The sequence below is a fragment of the Stenella coeruleoalba genome (genome assembly GCF_951394435.1).
Source record: "Stenella coeruleoalba genome assembly, chromosome: 3".
Lineage (NCBI taxonomy): Eukaryota > Metazoa > Chordata > Mammalia > Artiodactyla > Delphinidae > Stenella > Stenella coeruleoalba.
Window position 1 is genome coordinate 117,324,442 of NC_137148.1, and position 19,152 is coordinate 117,343,593.

The 19,152-nt window shown below is 41.3% G+C and overlaps 1 protein-coding gene and 1 pseudogene across 2 annotated transcripts; one reads left to right on the forward strand and one right to left on the reverse strand.

The window, feature by feature from the left end:
• Positions 1-2,949: 2,949 nt before the first annotated feature.
• LOC307183663 (protocadherin beta-3-like) lies at positions 2,950-5,735 on the forward strand (the record flags this gene model as incomplete). Its single annotated transcript, XM_079916498.1, is given in 3 exon segments — positions 2,950-4,375; positions 4,378-4,528; positions 4,531-5,735. Coding segments are annotated over 3 exon segments (2,370 nt in total). The 5' UTR covers positions 2,950-3,361.
• Positions 5,736-14,953: 9,218 nt separating this feature from the next.
• Positions 14,954-16,075, reverse strand: LOC307183672 (mitochondrial ornithine transporter 2-like; annotated as a pseudogene). Its single transcript has one exon. The product of its transcript is annotated as a mitochondrial ornithine transporter 2-like (transcript).
• Between the last annotated feature and the right edge of the window lie 3,077 nt (positions 16,076-19,152).

Consider the following 19,152-nt stretch of genomic DNA (forward strand, 5'->3'; position numbering starts at 1 on the left):
ATTTTCTTTCTTACTGTTAGTATCACTGTAACTTAATTCGATTTAATGTGTAAAAGTATATTTTGTATTTTCTGAAGTCTTTAATTTTTAGAGCACTTTTTTTCAAAATTCACCTTCCATAGTCCCTAGGTAATTTTTGCATTCCTACATTTTTGAAAGTTTGCAATAAGTACACAGGATTACTCTTTTTCCTACCCAGAATATTTGTGTTTGTATAGAGTATTCTCTTAGGCTAGTTTAAACTTTCTTCCTGTGAACTCACATTGGCTAAAACCATTAACATAGGTACATTCATGAATCACAAAGCACCCTCTCACACTTTTCTAAATATATACTTCCTTAAAATGTTCATACCTGATAAGTATGATTCTTTAGAGATTGTGAAAACCTTGACTGTTGGATTCTACAAATCATCCACATTAAAAGTCTTCAATAAATCAACTACCAATATTCTAAAATGTAGTTAAATAAATAGCAATGTCCAGTCATTTTCAGACATGCTAATTATTCATGCTTTTTATTAAAAATTTTAAAACCTCTGATTGTTTCAATCCCACCATTTAAAAATCTGTTTTAATTATTTAAAACCATCTATCCTTTGAGTACTTCATTAAAATCCAAAAGATCTGAGAGAGTACATGTTTTTGTCTATGATCAAATTTTAGAAACTTCATATGTAATTTGGCATTGCATTTAAAAAAATATCTGGAGCATTTATGATTCAATTGGAAATAAGCCCATGGAAAAAAAAATTTATCTTGGTTTGCTCATTCTATTTTTTTTTTCACTGAATACTTCCATTTTCCCCCTTTCAGTTTCCTAGACTTTTCAATGCTTTTTTGTTTCCTTTTTAGTGCTTCAGTTATGTTTCTCAGTAGCTCTCCATTTATTGCATGATTAGCACAATGACTGCAAGACTAGGTTCTTCATAAAAATTTTAAATGACTGATTGAAGGAAAGAAATGTCTTTATTTCATCTTTGATACACTGACACTCAAATACATTAAAATACTCATAGGACAAATTTTGCTGGAATTAAATGCTCTCTGATTTAATTTTTGGTTATTAACAGAACTTCACTGCTATTCAAACATTATGCAGTTATTAGTACTTGGTGTCTCTTTCCTTCAAGATAGTTTTCCTTTTTCTTTTTCTGCTTAATTTTAATCTCCTCTCCTGCCCACTAGCTTAAGGAATCCACATGGGGAAATTGTGTTTACAATTTTATGATGTATATTTTCCTTCCATAATTCCTTAAGTGATTCATTTAACTTTCTTTATTCTTATTTATTTTTTGCAGTTCAATTTCTGATCCACACATTAAAATGGAATTTTAATTTTTAATGTTCTTCAGACTATCTTTAAATTTTTATATTATTTCATGTTTATTTGAACATACTATTAAAATTATAATATAAAATTTAAAGGTCTCATTTTGAGTTTAGCATTCATATAGAGAAGTATCTTGGTATCAAATTATTACCTGTTGGATCTTGGATAAGTCATATAATTTCTGTACCCCCAGAAATGATAACAGCTATTTAAATAGCTTGCAGTTATGTCCAAATAAGATAACATAAGGATAAGAAGTGTAATTTTGTTATTTTTAGTATCACTAATATTAAGAGTAAATTTAATAAATGGTCCTTCATATAACATTACTTATAATTGTGAAGAAGCTATATTGAACACATAATATTTGTGCTGTTTCGTTGCTCTGCCCAAAACCTTGCAATAGCTTACTTTCACTCTTAGAATAAAATCCAGCCACCTATTATTTGGCCCCTGCCTCCCTGTCCAGCTTTGTCTTCCCACTTACTCTTTATTTTTTAATAGGTGATATTTATGTTTCTTTTTTTTTTAATGTCTATTTATTTATTTTTGGCTGGGTTGAGTCTTCGTTGCTGCGCACCAGCTTTCTCTAGTTGCCATGAGCTGGGGCTGCTCTTCGTTGTGGTGCACGGGCTTCTCATTGTGGTGGCTTCTCTTGTTGCAGAGCACGGGCTCCAGGGCGTGCGGGCTAATTTAGTCCTCGCCATGTAGGATCTTCTGGACCAGGGCTCGAACCCGTGTCTCCTGCATTGGTAGGTGGATTCTTAACCACTGCGCCACCAGGGAAGCCCCCCACTTACTCTTGAGACACTAAACTTTGGGTACACTATCCTACCTTCATTATCTAGAATAGCTATGCTTTACTGTCCCCGGGCCTTTGCATTCCTTATATATGCAATCCTCCCATTTTAGTTTTAGCCTGGCAAACTTCTTCTCATCCTTCATATTCCAGATTAAATGGGACATCTTTGGGAAACTTTCTGAATCCCCCCCATTAAGTTAGGTCTCCATATTGTATACTTCCAATATGTATAATGCACTCATTATACATTTCCTGTATAGTACTGTTTAAACATCTGTTTAAATTCTGTTCACCCCATTAGATGGGAAACTCTATAAGATATACAGACATAGTCTGTCTTATTACCACAATACATCTAACTTCTACAAACGCAATAAATATCGGTTTCCACAGGTGAAATACAGTTATGCAGATTAAAGAGTTAATACAGATGAAACCAGTAATCATAGAATTACTGTGAAATAGGAAGAGGAGAAAGCTCTGTGTTCCTTGAGTGAGTGCGAAAATGTGGAAGGAATTAGGCATTTGTGGTCTCTGGATATATCCCCTGACATGATCTATTATAATTTTTTATCACCTTGCTTGAGGTTGTCTTTTCGTAGCATTTTTCTGACTATAAATGCAACTCGTGTGCATTTTACAAAATTTGGAAAATAAAGAAAAACACAAGTAGGAAAGCGAAGCTTCATCACTTAGAGCAAAATCTTGTAAAACTTTTTCTGTAATAATTACAGGAGGTGGGGTGAATAGTTCTAGCAGGCGCCCACTTCCGCAAAATCATGGAAATGGGACTCTACCAGGGACAGTCACTTCTTTTAGATAAGAGCGCATTTCTTATCCCTAGATTGTGTTTATTTGAACCATATAACAGAAGGAATTCCTACAGTAGCATCAACTCGGTTTGATAAAAGGGAATAAGCGATTAAAAAAAATCAAAACTAAAAGCCCAGCAAACATCACCTTCTCCAAGATTCTGAAACTGTGAGCGAACGCACGGTGGCGCTGTTGACTAAGAAGGAGAATTAAACCGCAGGCACTGTGTATACTCAGTAACACAACGATTCACTGCAGTAAACTAGGGGTTGTGAGTCGGGGCAGATTTTTAAGCAAGCAAATCTAAGACTCTAGTAAGGATTATTCGCTAGGTTTTCTTCAAAGGTTAGGAGGCAAAAGACTGCGTTTCCCAGTGCTGTTGGAGGCTAGCTTGACAGTATTTCTCGGAAGAACATGGCAGAAAATGCAATGGAGGCCGGAGGGGAGCGCTTTCTTAGACAAAGGCAAGTCCTGTTTCACTATGTTTTTCTCGGTGGGTCTCAGGCTGGGTCCCAGTCGAGACGCTACTCTGTGGCTGAGGAAAAAGAGAGGGGGTTTTTCATCTCCAATCTAGCAAAGGATCTGGGGCTGAGTGTAGGGAAACTGGCCGCGAGAGGGGCCCAAGTTGTGTCTAAAGGGAACAGACAATATTTTCAGCTCAACCATCAGACCGGTGATTTGCTCCTGCATGAGAAATTGGACCGGGAGGAGCTATGCGGCTCCGCAGAACCATGCATACTGCAGTTTCAGATATTACTGCAAAACCCCTTGCAGTTTATTACAAATGAGCTCCAGGTGACAGACGTAAATGACCATTCTCCGGCATTCTCTGAAAATGAAATGCAGCTGAAAATCCTAGAAAACACTCCCCCAGGAACAATAATTCCTTTGGGAAATGCTGAAGCCTTGGATGTGGGAAGAAACAGTCTCCAAAACTACACGATCACTCCTAATTCCCATTTCCACGTTCTCACACGCAGTCGTAGGGATGGAAGGAAGTACCCAGAACTAGTACTAGACAAAGCACTGGATCGTGAGGAGCAGCCAGAGCTTAGGTTAATGCTCACTGCGCTGGATGGCGGGACCCCACGGAGGTCTGGGACCGTCCAGGTTCACATCCTGGTCTTAAACATAAACGACAACACCCCAGAATTTACACAGTCCCTCTATGAGGTTCAAGTTCTAGAGAACAGCCCCGTTAACTCTCTTATTGTCACTGTTTCAGCTTCTGATTTAGATACAGGAAATTTGGGGACAATATCATATGCATTTTTTCATGTTTCTGAAGAAATTAGAAAAACTTTTCAACTAAATCCAATTACTGGTGATATCCGACTAATCAAATATTTGAATTTTGAGGCGATCCATACTTATGAAGTGGATATAGAAGCCAAGGATGGTGGAGGCCTTTCAGGAAAATCAACAGTGATATAGTTCAGGTGGTTGATGTGAACGACAACCCACCAGAACTGATCTTGTCCTCAATTACCAGCCCTATCCCAGAGAACTCGCCAGAGACTGTGGTGGCTGTTTTCAGTGTTTCCGACCTAGACTCTGGAGACAATGGGAAAATGGTGTGTTCCATGAGAACGATCTCCCCTTCATCTTGAAACCATCTGTAGAGAATTTTTATACCCTATTGTCAGAGTCAGAAGGAGAGCTGGACAGAGAGATCAGAGCTGAGTACAACATCACCATCACAGTCACAGATATGGGAATCCCCAGGCTGAAAACCGAGCACAACATAACTGTGCTGGTGTCCGACGTCAACGACAACGCCCCCGCCTTCACCCAGACCTCCTACACCCTGTCCGTCCGCGAGAACAACAGCCCCGCCCTGCACTTCGGCAGCGTCCGCGCCACAGACAGAGACGCGGGCGCCAACGCCCAGGTCACCTACTCGCTGCTGCCGCCCCTCGACGCGCACGTGCCCCTGGCCTCCCTGGTGTCCATCAACCCGGACAACGGCCACCTGTTCGCCCTGAGGTCCCTGGACTACGAGGCCCTGCGGGCGTTCGAGTTCCGCGTGGGCGCCGCCGACCGCGGCTCGCCCGCGCTCAGCAGCCAGGAGCTGGTGCGCGTGCTCGTGGCGGACGACAAGGACAACGCGCCCTTCGTGCTGTACCCGCTGCAGAACGCCTCGGCGCCCTGCACCGAGCTGGTGCCCAGGGCGGCCGAGGCGGGTTACCTGGTGACCAAGGTGGTGGCGGTGGACGGCGACTCGGGCCAGAACGCCTGGCTGTCGTACCAGCTGCTCAAGGCCACGGAGCCCGCGCTGTTCGGCGTGTGGGCGCACAACGGCGAGGTGCGCACGGCCCGGCTGCTGAGCGAGCGCGACGCGGCCAAGCACAGGCTGCTGGTGCTGGTCAAGGACAACGGCGAGCCGCCGCTCTCGGCCAGCGTCACGCTGCACGTGCTGCTGGTGGACGGCTTCTCGCGGCCCTACCTGCCGGCCCCGGAAGCGGAAGCGGCGGACGCGGTTCCGGCCGCCCGGCTCATCGCCTACCTGGTGGGTGCTTTGGCGTCGGTGTCCTGGCTCTTCCTCTTCTTGGTGCTGGTGTTCGTCGCCGTGCGGCTGTGCAGGAGGGGCGGGGCGGCCTCGGTGAGTCGCTGCTCGGTGCCCGAGGGCCACTTTCCGGGCCACCTGGTGGACGTCAGCGGCACGGGGACCCTGTCCCAGAGTTACCAGTACGAGGTGTGTCTGACGGGAGGCTCCGGGTTAAATGAGTTTAACTTCTTGAAGCCGATTCTCCCTAGTGGTCTGGTTCAAGACACTGGGCAGGACTAGTGCAAAAAGGCAATTGCAAGAATAGCGTAGGTTTCATTAACAAAAGAATCAGAAAGTTGTCTGGCTACAAATGCTTTCTTTTAAGTCAAGGCTCTTGAGTTGATATAGTATTTTGTTTATATCTTGATTTTACTTTCTGTCTAGTTAACCCTGCATGTTCTTTTTTCATCTGCTTCCTACCTTTTCAATCCAGTATTAATGCCTCTTTCTTTTTCTAATAGCTGAATAAAAATAAATGCATTATCTTTTAATGATGATTTCAAATAGGTTTATTTAAGGTAGTCATTTCAAATTCTCTATCCAAAGCAATGTAGAGAGAGTTCTGAACCACCAATATTATAATTTACCCTATTGAATATAGTCAGGTAATATTCTTTATAATACTCCTAAAGCAGCTTTGTCTGTGGTTAATGAAGTGGATAACTAAAAATGTTTTAATATGTACCATTTTAAGGTGTATCATCCTGTAGGGGCTTAGTACTCAAATAAAACTTACACATATAATTCATTTTCTGTTTTGACATTTGCAATTAATATTTCAACACTGTATATGCTTATATTGGCTAAAAATGGACAAAAAATGTAGGTCAGATTACTCTTAGATTTGCCTAAAGTGTATTTATGATGGATGACTGAGAAAAAAAATTAAACATAGGCATTTTGAACAACTGATCGTGCTTTTTCGTTTGGCATGAAAAGATTATTTAATAAGCATCTGGTGGAATGACAATTTGTTTTTTAATTTCTGAGATGTAAGTATTATCAACCTGAGGGCCATTTTTAAAAAATTTCAAGAAAGTACATGTATATATGTTCTCTAAATGCTTTATAGCAAAAGTGGTGTCCCATCCAATCCTACTTTAAAAAAATTAATATCTACTTGGCATTTATATGGTGATATATGAAGGAAATATGTTCTTTGTTTCCTCTCTTAGTTCCCTCCTTCAGATTTCAACCTGACATGACTTAGGATTATGTATGGTCCTTCTGGGATAAACACTGCCCAACCACATCAGCATTCTACCTCCTATAGAGTAATTAAAAGAAGATTAGAAGAATGGGAAGTTCTAAAGGGGAGAGAGCGATATCACTGTGAAAGTCTAAATTAACTACAACTAAGAATAAACTCTTGAAGCAACCAAACATCAATTTTTATGTCTATTTTGAATGAAATAGAAAAAAAAAACCTTATTTTAAAGTACAAAATATTTAGTCCCCAATTTAAAAATCTGATTAGTGGGCTTCCCTGGTGGCGCAGTGGTTGGGGGCCCGCCTGCCGATGCAGGGGACGCAGGTTCGTGCCCCCGTCCGGAAGGATCCCACGTGCTGCGGGGCGGCTGGGCCCGTGGGCCATGGCTGCTGGGCCTGCGCGTCCGGAGCCTGTGCTCCGCGACGGGAGAGGCTACAGCAGTGAGAGGCCCACGTACAGCACAAAAAAAAAAAAAAAAAAAAAATCTGATTAGTAAAAAATAAAATTTCTTATAGGCATTTTCTCATCCAGAGGCATAGAACTTTCCAGAAATTGAATACTCATGACTAGAAGAAAGAGGACTGAAGTTTCTCAAAGATTTTGAAAATTCTCAAAAGAGAAAAAGAATGTTGTTAACTAGATGTTAACTAGACTTACGTCGTCATTTGCAATATGCACAAATATCAAATCATTGTCACACCTGAAGCCAATATAGTGTTACATGTCAATTACAGCTTAAAAATTTAAAACTCCTAATGACTGTAAAAAAACAAAAAAATTTAATACTGACATGTCTTCAATCACACATAAAGTTATAATCAAATTAAAATGGTGTTATTTTATGTATGAGAGTCAAATACATGAATCCTTAGTAATCAGGGGAAAGACAGTATTTCCTTTCACTCATTAAGTACTTTATAGAGATATTGAATCTGAATCTTTGGTCAGATTTTTTTTTCTTCTTTTCATACTTAGCTGAATTTTCATGAAGATCAGAGAAAAGGCAAAGAATTCTGATCAAGACTTCTCTGTATTTGGCTGGCTTAGTTCCAGCTCATGTGAGAACCAGGGAAGTTTTCAACTACAGAAAATATGGAGGCCAGTTCTTTTTTGGCCAATATGGTATATGATTTTGGACTCAAATTGGAGGCACTATATAACCAGGGAGTTATTTAGACCCAGACATAAGAAGACAGATACTTAATAATATCTTAGTTGATAGATGCACTGAATTCACATATTGTTGAGAAGTGATCAGAGTTTAGTAAAGCCAGAAAAGATCATATGGACTAAATTTGAAGATAGGAAAAAATTATACCTTACTCTTGGTTCAAAGTTGCTTTTATTTCTTGGCTATTGGAAACCTTTTACCCTTTTATTTGAAGACAACTTTCAGAAACTTCTTTACCTGGATATCTTATTAAGTACATGACAGAGAGGGCACTATATGTATAGTACTAAGTATCTTTGCCACTTTTTGGAATTCCCCCAACCGAAAGTCCAGCACTAGGTAAAAATGATGACTTTCTACATGCATAATAATTTCCCAGTAGTTTTTCTTTTAAAGGATGGACAAATTCATTACTGTGAATTATTTCCAGATTGATCTCTTACTAATATTCTAATCTAGTTTTTAATACTGAAAGGCAAAGAGATGAAAATGAACTTTAAACTTTTATGTAGAGTTGTTAAAAGACTAAACTATATTCAAATATCACTCATTAAAACTAGTGAACTAATTTACCACACTTTTAATAAATCTTCCTTAATCCTTGAATATGGCTTCCTTGCAAATGGGAATTTAAAAAATGACAGTTTTTAAACATATATTCCACTACTATATTTTGCTTCTTAGAGTAGATTGTTACATGTTTTAAAGCTGGCAACCTATTAGGCATAATTCAGTTATTTCTATGTCTAATCCTCATGTTCTTAGCCAATAGTTTGGTTGGTCATAGATTTTAAAATGTAAACTAGGGACTTCCCTGTTGGTGCAGTGGTTAAGAATCCGCCTGCCAATGCAGGGGACACGGGTTCGAGCCCTAGTCTGAGAAGATCCCACATGCTGCAGAGCAACTAAGCTCGTGAACCACAACTGCTGAGCCTGCGCTCTAGAGCCCACAAGCCACAACTACTGAAGTCCACGCGCCTAGAGCCCATGCTCTGCAACAAGAGAAGCCACTTCAATGAGAAGCCCCCGCACCGCAACGCAACGAAGAGTAGACCCCGCTCGCCGCAACTAGCAAAAGCCCGTGCACAGCAACGAAGACCCAATGCAGCAAAAAAATAAATAAATTTATATCAAAAAATAAAATGTAAACTAATTTTCCTTCTCCCTCTTTTGGTATTGAAGACTGTTGATGAACAGTCTATCAGTCTAGTTCTCATTCTTTTATCTGTAAACTTCTTTTCTCTAAGATGTTTTCTTTATTCTTGATGTTCTGATATTTGCTAGGTCCAAACCTGAGATTCACCCAATATACTGAATTTTTTAAAATTAACTATAGTTTTTGGTGGGCTTTTTTCCCCCAAAATTTCCATTTGGCAGGTTTTCACAACAATTTGTTCTTTTTTTTTTTTTTAAACAATTGCCATTTCCTTTTTTGTTGGAGGAAATTAAATATCTTTTACTTTTAAGTTCTTTCCTTGTTGTTCCAATCTCTGTTTCTTCTGTATACATCTTTTATTTGTTGAGTCTGTTTTTCACACTGTTAGTCTTGTTAGTTGGTGATATTTTATTGAGAACTCATGTTCTATTGGAGGTTTCCCTCATACCATTACTGGTTTTGGTAGTCTTGCAAAGGGAGGAAGGAGTCTCAAAGTGGTTACAGCCTCAGGCTCTACAAATCCAAGCCTTAATTAAGAAGCTTAGCTCAACTTTGCCACACACAAGTAGAAGTTCTGGACCAACACCTAATGATGTGTTTGAGCTGGGCCCCAGTCTCCCTTGGGTGGCACTGCTCTGCATTTGCTCTATGAAGCAAAATCTTAGGGACTGTCACCCTCTGCTTCTTGGCTGTCATGATGTCTGATAAGGCTATAGACATGAGAGCTAATGAAGACATCATTTACTTTTCAATCTTTAGAGTAAGCAAGCTGATTTAATCTTAGAATAAAGCTGATTTTGAGGAAAATGAGTCGTAACTGAAGTAATTGATACATGAGAATTACCTAAAGGGAAAAAACATGGTCTTGATTCATATGCATGACAGTGCTGCATATGGTGGTCCTGGATGACACACCCAACTTGCTGGATGACGAAGAAAACCCACTGCTAAGCAATCCTATATTGTGTACTGAGTTGGTACCAGGTAGAACAAGGTGGTATCCTGGATGGTGATGAGCTAGAACTCATGACTATTTTATCAAAGATTCAAAGCCTCAAAGTACTTAATGTTTAGCACATGGACCCACAACCTGGAAGTATAGAGCACTGAAGCATATCTAGGCTCCTAAGAGACAGACACAGCCAGGCACAAACATGTGCTGTTATTAAAGACAACTAGAAGCCACCTTCTATTTGGCATAATCATGCTATACCTGGTCTAGGACCTATCCCAGCCCTACCTTCTGTTCCTTGAACCACCCACAGAAGTTTACTCAAGCCAACACATGCTCTATCCTCTTGATCACTAATTTGATTTAGCCATCTTCCTCTTCCAATTCTCTCTGCTCCCATTCAATGATACTCAAATGTGGAGGATGAACAAGGAGCCTTCAGTGGAGAGCTGCTCATAAGGCCACCTTCTGAGCATTCTGGGGATATCAACATCACTAAGACTTAGTTCCAGAACTACTAATATGAGAGGTTTCTGATTGGAATATCAGAGACAAATGGGTTCAGATTTATTTTTTTTTTGGTACGCGGGCCTCTCGCTGTTGTGGCCTCTCCCGCTGCGGAGCACAGGCTCCGGATGCACAGGCTTTTTCTTCCAAGTTCAACAACTTGGGGACATTTTCTTGTTTAATTCAAGAAAATGATCAAGTTTGATACTCCACTGCCAGATATGGTCCTTCTGAGATATTACATATACTTAACTGCTGTAGCTTGGTATTAGTATCCCATGAAAGCTGGAACAGAGAATGAATTTCTAGCTACAGTATCACTATAGCATTGCAAGATGCATACCATCTGGTCCTGACAGTAGACCAAAGGGTATAATAAGATTTTTCAAAGTTGAGGGATACCAGGGAGTTCCCTGGCAGTCCAGTGGTAGGACTCGGTGCTTTCACTGCCATGGCCTGGGTTCAATCCCTGGTCGGGAACTAAGATCCTGCAAGTTTTGCACCATGGCCAAAAAAAAAAAAAAAAAAAAAAAAAAAAAATTGAGGGATAGCAGAGAAAACTCTAATTTTAAAAGACACATGCAAGTTCACAGTAGCACTATTTATAATAGGCAAGACATGGAAGCAAGCTAAATGTCCAACAACAGATGAATAGATAAAGAAGATGTGGCATATATATATATATATATATACACACACACACAATGGAATATTATGCAGCCATAAAAAGAATGAAATAATGCCTTTTGCAGCAACATGGATGGACTTAGAGTTTACCATATAAAGTGAAGTAAGTTAGACAGAAAAAGACAAATATATGATATCACTTATTTGTGGAATCTAAAAAGATGATACAAATGAACTTATTTACAGAACAGAAATAGAGTCAAAGACTTATGGCTACCAAAGAGGAGTGGGGGAGGGAGGGATAAATTAGGAGTTTGGAATTAATATATACACACTACTATATATAAAATTGGTAAACAACAAGGACCTACTCTTTAGCACAGGGAACTATACTCAATATCTTGTAATAACCTATAATGTAAAAGAACCTGGAAAAGTATATATATATATATACATATGTATATATACACAGACACACACACATGTATAACTGAATCACTTTGCTGTACACTGGAAACTAACAACATTGTAAATTAACTATACTTCAATAAAAAATAATTTTTAAAACGTTGAGGGATAAATTATACTATGTGGAAGTAAAGTTTAAAATAAGGCTAGGCATCAGAAATATGGATTTGACCTACTTAAATCTTAGAAATAAATACCATCTCACCTCAAAATAAATAAATAAATAAATAGTAACCTGTGAGGTGATGGACATTAACTAACCTTATTGTAATAATCATTTCATAATAAACACATATATAAATCATAACACTGTACACCCTAAACATGCACAATGTTATGTGTCAATTATATCTCAATAAAGCTGGGGAAGAAAAAAGAAAGAAATACCATGAAACTAATTTAAAGACTACAAAGAAACCACAATATAAAAACAAAAACACAGTTAAGGAAAAGATTTTACACACACACATCATTGATTTTACATACACACACACACACACACACAAACATAATTTGGATTCTATTTTTTTCTTCTAAATTGTATTCTAGAATATTGCTGTTCTGACTGAAAACAAACATCTAGACCATCAGATCCCTGAGAACAGAAACCAGACCATTAATATCTGAATACCCAGAGCTCAATACAGTATACTGTAAATGGTGTGAATTCAAAAAATATTTTTATTTAGGTAAATAATTTAATGATAGAACACTCAAATTTCTTTAAACACAATATTTCAGGTTACTATATTTTTGTCTGAGTACAGATCTGAAGTGGTACAAATTGTATCTAAATATTGAACCATGAATTAAGCAAAAAGGGTGGAAAACAATTCTTCTGACTTAGGTTTCAATTCCTTACTCCCACTCTTGCTTGCCTCAAATGATTTCTATTGAAGATATTTAGGTAAACCTTTAATGGACAACGTGTGAAAAGGTCCGTTGACTATAGGGCTAATTGAGACAAGCTCATGGGTACTGAGCAGGGGGCCTTCGGACTTTGAAAGGTCCACTTCCTGCAGAAGCCATTCCTGTTCTCTTTTCTACTTTAATCCAGACCTGCTTGAATGAAGCCCCATTAAGTAGCTACTGACCACTTATGTACGTAATATATAACTTAAATGTATAAATAACTTAGAAGTAAAGTAGAAAAATGGTTTTCTTTTAAAGAAAAAGTAAATGGAAGACCAGCCACCACTCTGGAGCACACCAGGCATGACACTGAGCATCCCCTCCCCAAAGGTCTGCCCCAGCCCCCATTTGTCAACATCCATCACCCTGACCCTCTTGCCTCTGGCAATATGGCTAGACTTACCTCAGAGGTTTCACAGATAGAAGAAAGCTGAAGGAAACTGGGGATTCCATACCAGGTGTACATTCCACCAGCAGTGATTGACACACATGCCACGTGCGATCATTAACACTGGGAGCCTGCCTCTTTTCAGCTTTACAGGCTGCTTAAGAACACTTCTTAATGAGAGAGACTCTGCTGGTCTTGGATCATCATGGAATGATGAGGCTTACTTTAGTAAGAATGACCCTCTTACATTATAGGGCCAAAGAACACATGCACAAGAGTGTGGGGATCAGACAAACTATGTTTTTCTGTTTTTGGTTTTTGTCAGTGCCTATATACATACATATGGTACAGTTTAATAAAGTTGCTTTTCTTATGTTTCATTGCTTTGTAAAGTCACATCATATATACAGTCATCAATAAAACTCACAGATGGCCAGTACGAAATTTAGAAGTTTCCAACACTGTAAAAAAATGACAAGGAGTTATTAGCCCTCAGGTAAACTTCAGGATGGGTCAGCCCTAACATTAATCACTGTGGACTGCAAGCACTAAGTTCTGTCTAGTTCTATTTGAGAGGAGAGGACTTCATCCACTGGTACCGTCACCTGATCACCATCAGGGCACAAAAAGTTCTCATGGCTTTGGCACTCTCTGTTCCCTGGAAGGGTTTCTGACTGGTGGAGGCAGAGAGGACAGTGAACGATCCAAAAGGAATCAACAACCCCTAAATGGGCCAATTGTACATCCTGGAATCCTACCCAGGCCAGGACCCGGAGACTGGAAGCTAAGAACTGTTGTCAACTACATGGGTCTTCATCCAAGCACAGAAGGACAGCCCCATCCCTCACCCCTTCCTCAGTCTAAAGTAGAGCAGAGGGGGAAGCCCTTTGGGACAAGAGAGGAAGGAAATTTGGTACAAAGGCCAGGCTACTTCCCAGAGGCCTAATGCTCTAGGCCACACCTAACTAAGAGTGTGGAATATGATCCCACTTTGAAGATAAATAGCACTATTTTAAGAGTAGAACATCTTGGGAAAATCCAGGATGCCTACTCTGAAACTTTAACTCGAGGCTGTGGAAGACACATCAGTATGCAGGTATATTCTCCTCTTAAAAATCTAAGATGACAGAGACCACCCTGGTGATCCAGTGACTAAGGCTCCACGCTCCCAGTGCAGGGAGCCCAGGTTGGATCCCTGCGCAGGGAACTAGATCCCGCATGCCACGACTAAAAAAACATTCTGCATGCTGCAACTAAAGATCCTGCATGCCGCAACTAAGACCCGGTGCAGCCGAATAAATATTAAACAAAAAATCTAGAGGAGAAAAAATATGAAATCTTGCCATTTGCGACAACATGGAGGGAACTTGAGGGTATTATGCTAAGTGAAGTAAGTCAGACAGAGAAAGATAAATACTATAGGATTTCACTCATATCTGGAATATGAAAAACTATAATAAACAAACAAAACCCCTAATAAATGAACAAACCAAAACCAAATAAAACAAACATGTCATTACAGACAACAGAGTAGTGGTTATCAGAGCGGGTAGGTAAACGAGGGAGACAAAGTGGATAAAGGGGATCAACTGTATGGTGATAGATGAAAAATAAATTTTTGGTGGTGAGCACATTGTAGGGTATACAGATGTAGAAATATAATGCCATAAATCAAGATTACCTCAATAAAAAATAAAATAAATCATTGTAAATGAAAAAATGTAGATGGATATTTTCGTTTTCAAGCACCAAACACTTTTTAAAAACTTTAATTGGCTAATATAGTGCACATGTTAAGCAGACTTTTAAAGAGACCCTACATCTTGAGTGGGTTAAGTAATCATTTATAACCATCTTGAAACATGTTTAACTCGGTTTTTCTAGTGACATGAGATTAAACATGGAAACCAAACTGTGTTTCACTCACAACATATAAGCAAACAAACTGCATGTACATGTGTAGATTTATGCAAAAGCCCAGTGATACAACTATGTTTAGCTTTTCAGATTAGGTACATACGGCCACCCACTCGCCCTGTATTATCCCACCAAACACAAGAGCAGCAACTTTTCTATTTCAATACAATTATGGGCAGAAATTATATGATATAAAATAGAGGTTCTTCGATAAAGGTTAAGATTTAGCATATAAGCAGGGAAGACAAAAGCAAAGTTCCCATGAAGTCAAAAATAATACCACACTGGTCCAGTGCTCCATGAAACTCTGAGTTAAATTATAGTCCTCAAAGGCGTGTACTTGGATCCAGATTCACCAAGACACTTCAGTATGCTTCAAACTGGCTCATCATCATCTTCCTGCTGTATTCATAAGCCAAAAATAGTGCCGCATTGGCAGGGAACGCTCGAATCAAAGTAGCTTTCAGACCAGAATATAAAGCTGCTACTCCTTCCTTTTTCACAACACTTAAAAGAGTTCTGATAAATCCTGCCTGTTTTCCAAACATGGAAAGAACCTGAATTCTGGATTTGATACAATCCACTGGGTATATGACAAGCCAAAGGCAAATTCCAGCAATTCCACCGCTTAACATCAAGGGGACAGGGCCTAGTTCATCTTTTGATCCATCCGAGGCAAAAAACGATCAGCTCAGTTCATAGCCACCGAAGAAGAAGAAATAGCCTGGTACTACTTGAAACAGAGTGCTCGTGAGTCCGTGGTAGAAGCCCAAGGGGCCATCCTTTCTAAGGATACTCTTCACGACGGACCAAACTGTATTATGGCTTTTTGCTATCCTCCCTGACATCTCCAGTTCGTGCATGGTCTGCAGCCGGCACTTCACCAGCTCAGTGGGGCACAGGGCCAGCGCGGCAAACGCAGAGGCGACGGAACCAGCGGCCGCAGTCTGTAGATCATTCAGCTTCGCCCGCTTGTCCAATCCAACCACTTCCCTCACGAACTGTTGGCAGAAGCCGTAGCACAAGAAGAGGACTGAGTTCTCGGCGACGTAGGCCATCAGCGCGGGGGCCGGCCCCTTTGTAGAAGCCCCGCAAGCCCACCTGGGAGTACGTCTTCAGGCCACAGTCGACGAGGCCCTTGTACAGGCCAGGGAACGTCTGCATCTTCACTTGCATTGTGTCGAAGGGCTGCCGGGTCAGGACGCATGCTGTGCCCCCAAGGGCCCCCGCGATGAGGTCAATGGCGGCTTGGATAGCAGGATTAGATTTCATGTTCGCCCACTCTTCTGCTGGTCTCCGAGGAAGGGAACTCTCTGGAGTTTAGGAGGCCGTCCCGTGTCCAGCCGCCTGCTCTTGGCTCTCTCTCCGGCGCGGGAGAAGCCGCTTAACCCCAGACTAGGCCGCGGGCCGCCCTCCCCACGCACTGAAATAACCCCCGGCCCGCGGGCCCGCGCGCGCCTCTCCTGGCGCCCTGCGGCCGCCGCGTCTGGGCCCTAAACCCGTCAGCCGCCCTCCCTCTCGCTCCGCGCCGCCGGCGGTCCCAGCGCCCGCGGGCCCCGGGGCCGACTAGAGAAACACTTCTAATGAATCTCAATACAGCAGTAGAAAGCTGTCCGATAAATTCCTGCGATTACGGCCAGAAACTCTAGGCGCTGCTGCGGCGGAGGAAGACTTGCCTTCCTGTTCGGCCAGAGACCCCCACCTCCCGACAAAACAAAATGGGAGGTGCTTGATCGCGCCTGGGGTCAAAGAGTCAATCTACAGAGACAAAGGTTTAAAATAGGGAAAACGAACAAACACTTTGCGGGGTTTACCTGACAATCGGTGGCTCCTTCGGATCACAAAACCCTTAATCGTCTCCGGAGAGGAATGGCGGCTCCACAAAGGTGCCGGCCGCCGCGCCTCTCCAGGTGTAGCTCTTTGCCCGCCGGGGGCTACGCCGGGGGAGGCCTGAGGCGGGCAGATCCTCTCTTTCGTGGTAACATCGCCGAGGATCCTGGCCTGAAGCCCTGTGAGCTGGTGGGACGCACACCCTCGTTATTTCTAGAGGTTAAGTCAAGGCCGTGTACAATCGCATTGGAAAACATTTATATACAGCTAAAAAACTTGATATAAAAGACCTGTGTGGCTCCAGCGCTCTGTGCGTGCTAAGTCTCGGGGTTCTTGCTGAGGAGCCATGCAGCTTTATGCAGCAGCAGTTCTGGATATAACTGACTACAGGCCTAGTAGGCAAGATGCAGTTTGGGGCATCAGTGAGGGTACCGCTGTCAGGACACACTTTTCCTCCCACATGCTTATAATCCCAGCGTTGGAACGAATTCTCTTAAAGTTTACATTTTAAGCCCTAGGCGGTATTTTACTTTGGGGGTAAAAACAAAATGGTGGAGGGGGCAGAAAGTATGCTAAAAGGATTCTTTCATTTAGAAAGCTTTCCTTGTCTGATTCTTTGGGTATCAGTTAATATTTAAAAGTGAGGCACCTAAAAGCAGATTGTGCGTGGATACTGTTTGTCAACAGGTAGACTTCATTGTAGTAAGAAGTGACTTGGCCTTTTCTTTGGAGAGTGCCCAAATGTATCTGGATTTCTTTTCTCTGGTACCATATGGTTTCTTCAGAGAATAATCTTCCAGTCTTGAGTGTGTGTGTGTCTGTGTGTGTTTGCGGGGGAGTGGGGGTGCGGGGGGTGTTTACCTTGGGTACTGATTTAATGACACCAAGTGGGAGAAGAGGGTTGACATCCTGCAGTCAGAAAACAGACTTTCACACAATTCCCTTGTTCAATGCTATGGACCCCCAGCCTCCATCTGTGCCTTCTTTGGTTCAATTTACCCAGAAAATAAACTTTCTGTCTGTGGCATGGGGAAGGAAAAGTCATCGGGCTTGAGTGAGATAGGGCTCCTGGACATCCAACAGCTCTGAGCACAGATTTTATCTTATTTTTTTTGTCTGTGCCACATGGCATGCAGGATCTTAGTTCCCAGACCAGAGATGGAATCTGTGCCCCCTGCGGTGGAAGCCCAGAGTCCTAACCACTGGACTGCCAGCGAAGTCCCTGAACACAGCTATTAATGAATCCTGTTTCTAGCCTCAAACCTTCTCTCTTCCTTGGAAACTGCCTGCAAAAACTGAGCCTCAGTGTCTATATCAAGTGGGTGGGTTTGTTTTTCCTTGGTATACCTCCTTGCAGACATTTAGCATGTAACTTTCTGTGATCTATGAATTTATCGTTTCTTCATCTGCTTTGGCCTTCTGAAAACATTGACATCTCTCATCCACTGTTGTCTCATCTCCTATTTTCCTTGCCCTTGGGGGTTACTATATTAGCAGGCTATCTGACAGAGAAAAGAGATTCATGAGAACAATGTGCCATTTTAAACTAGAAAAAAAATTTTTTAATTTTTAAAATTTTTAAAATTTCGTATCACATTTGATGGTTTTTTAAAAATTAATTTTATTTATTTTTGGCTGCACTGGGTCTTTGTTGCTGTGCTCAGGCTTTTTCTAGTTGCCGCGAGCGGGGGATACTCTTCGTTGCGGTGCACAGGCTTCTCATTGCGCTGGCTTCCGTTGTTGCAGAGCATGGGCTCTAGATGCACGGGCTTCAGTAGTTGTGGCATGCAGGCTCAGTAGTTGTGGCTCACGGGCTCTAGAGAACAGGCTCAGTAGTTGTGGCACATGGGCTTAGGTGCTCCACAGCATGTGGTATCTTCCCGGACCAGGGCTCAAACCTGTGTCCCCTGCATTGGCAGGTGGATTAACCACTGCACCACCAGGGAAGTCCCTCACATTTGAGGGTTTTTAAAACCTGTTTTGGTTTTTTAAAACTGTCCATTAATTACCTATGGTTCATTGTTTGTTTTTTAAAAGCACATACTGTTTTTACAAACACAAGAGATGCTGGATACTACAATAAGTCATCAACTGCTTTTGCATTAAATTCATATATGTATATGTTCTGGAGAAACCAAGTTAGTAATCAGTGCCAGGGATCATGAGGGCATTAATAGGGAAATCGTCTGTAATTTCATTGAATTATCAGACATAGCTGTGCAATAATACACAGATCTCAAGTTCCATGAAATATATTTAAACAGCTGGACTTGGAGCACATGCACTCCCACGCATACATGGAAAACAATGGCAAAGGAACTTCCAAATTTTCAGTGACGATGCACACCCACATCACATGTTCCCTAGCAATCAGATGGAGTAGCCAGATAGGATTACCAGAGAAAGTAAGGTTTGAGCTGAGGGCTGAGTAACAAAAAGCTAGCCATGAGACTATCTGGAGACTGTTTCAGGAAAAGGGAAATATAAGTGTAATATAAGTAGAGCTCTGTAGTGTGAAA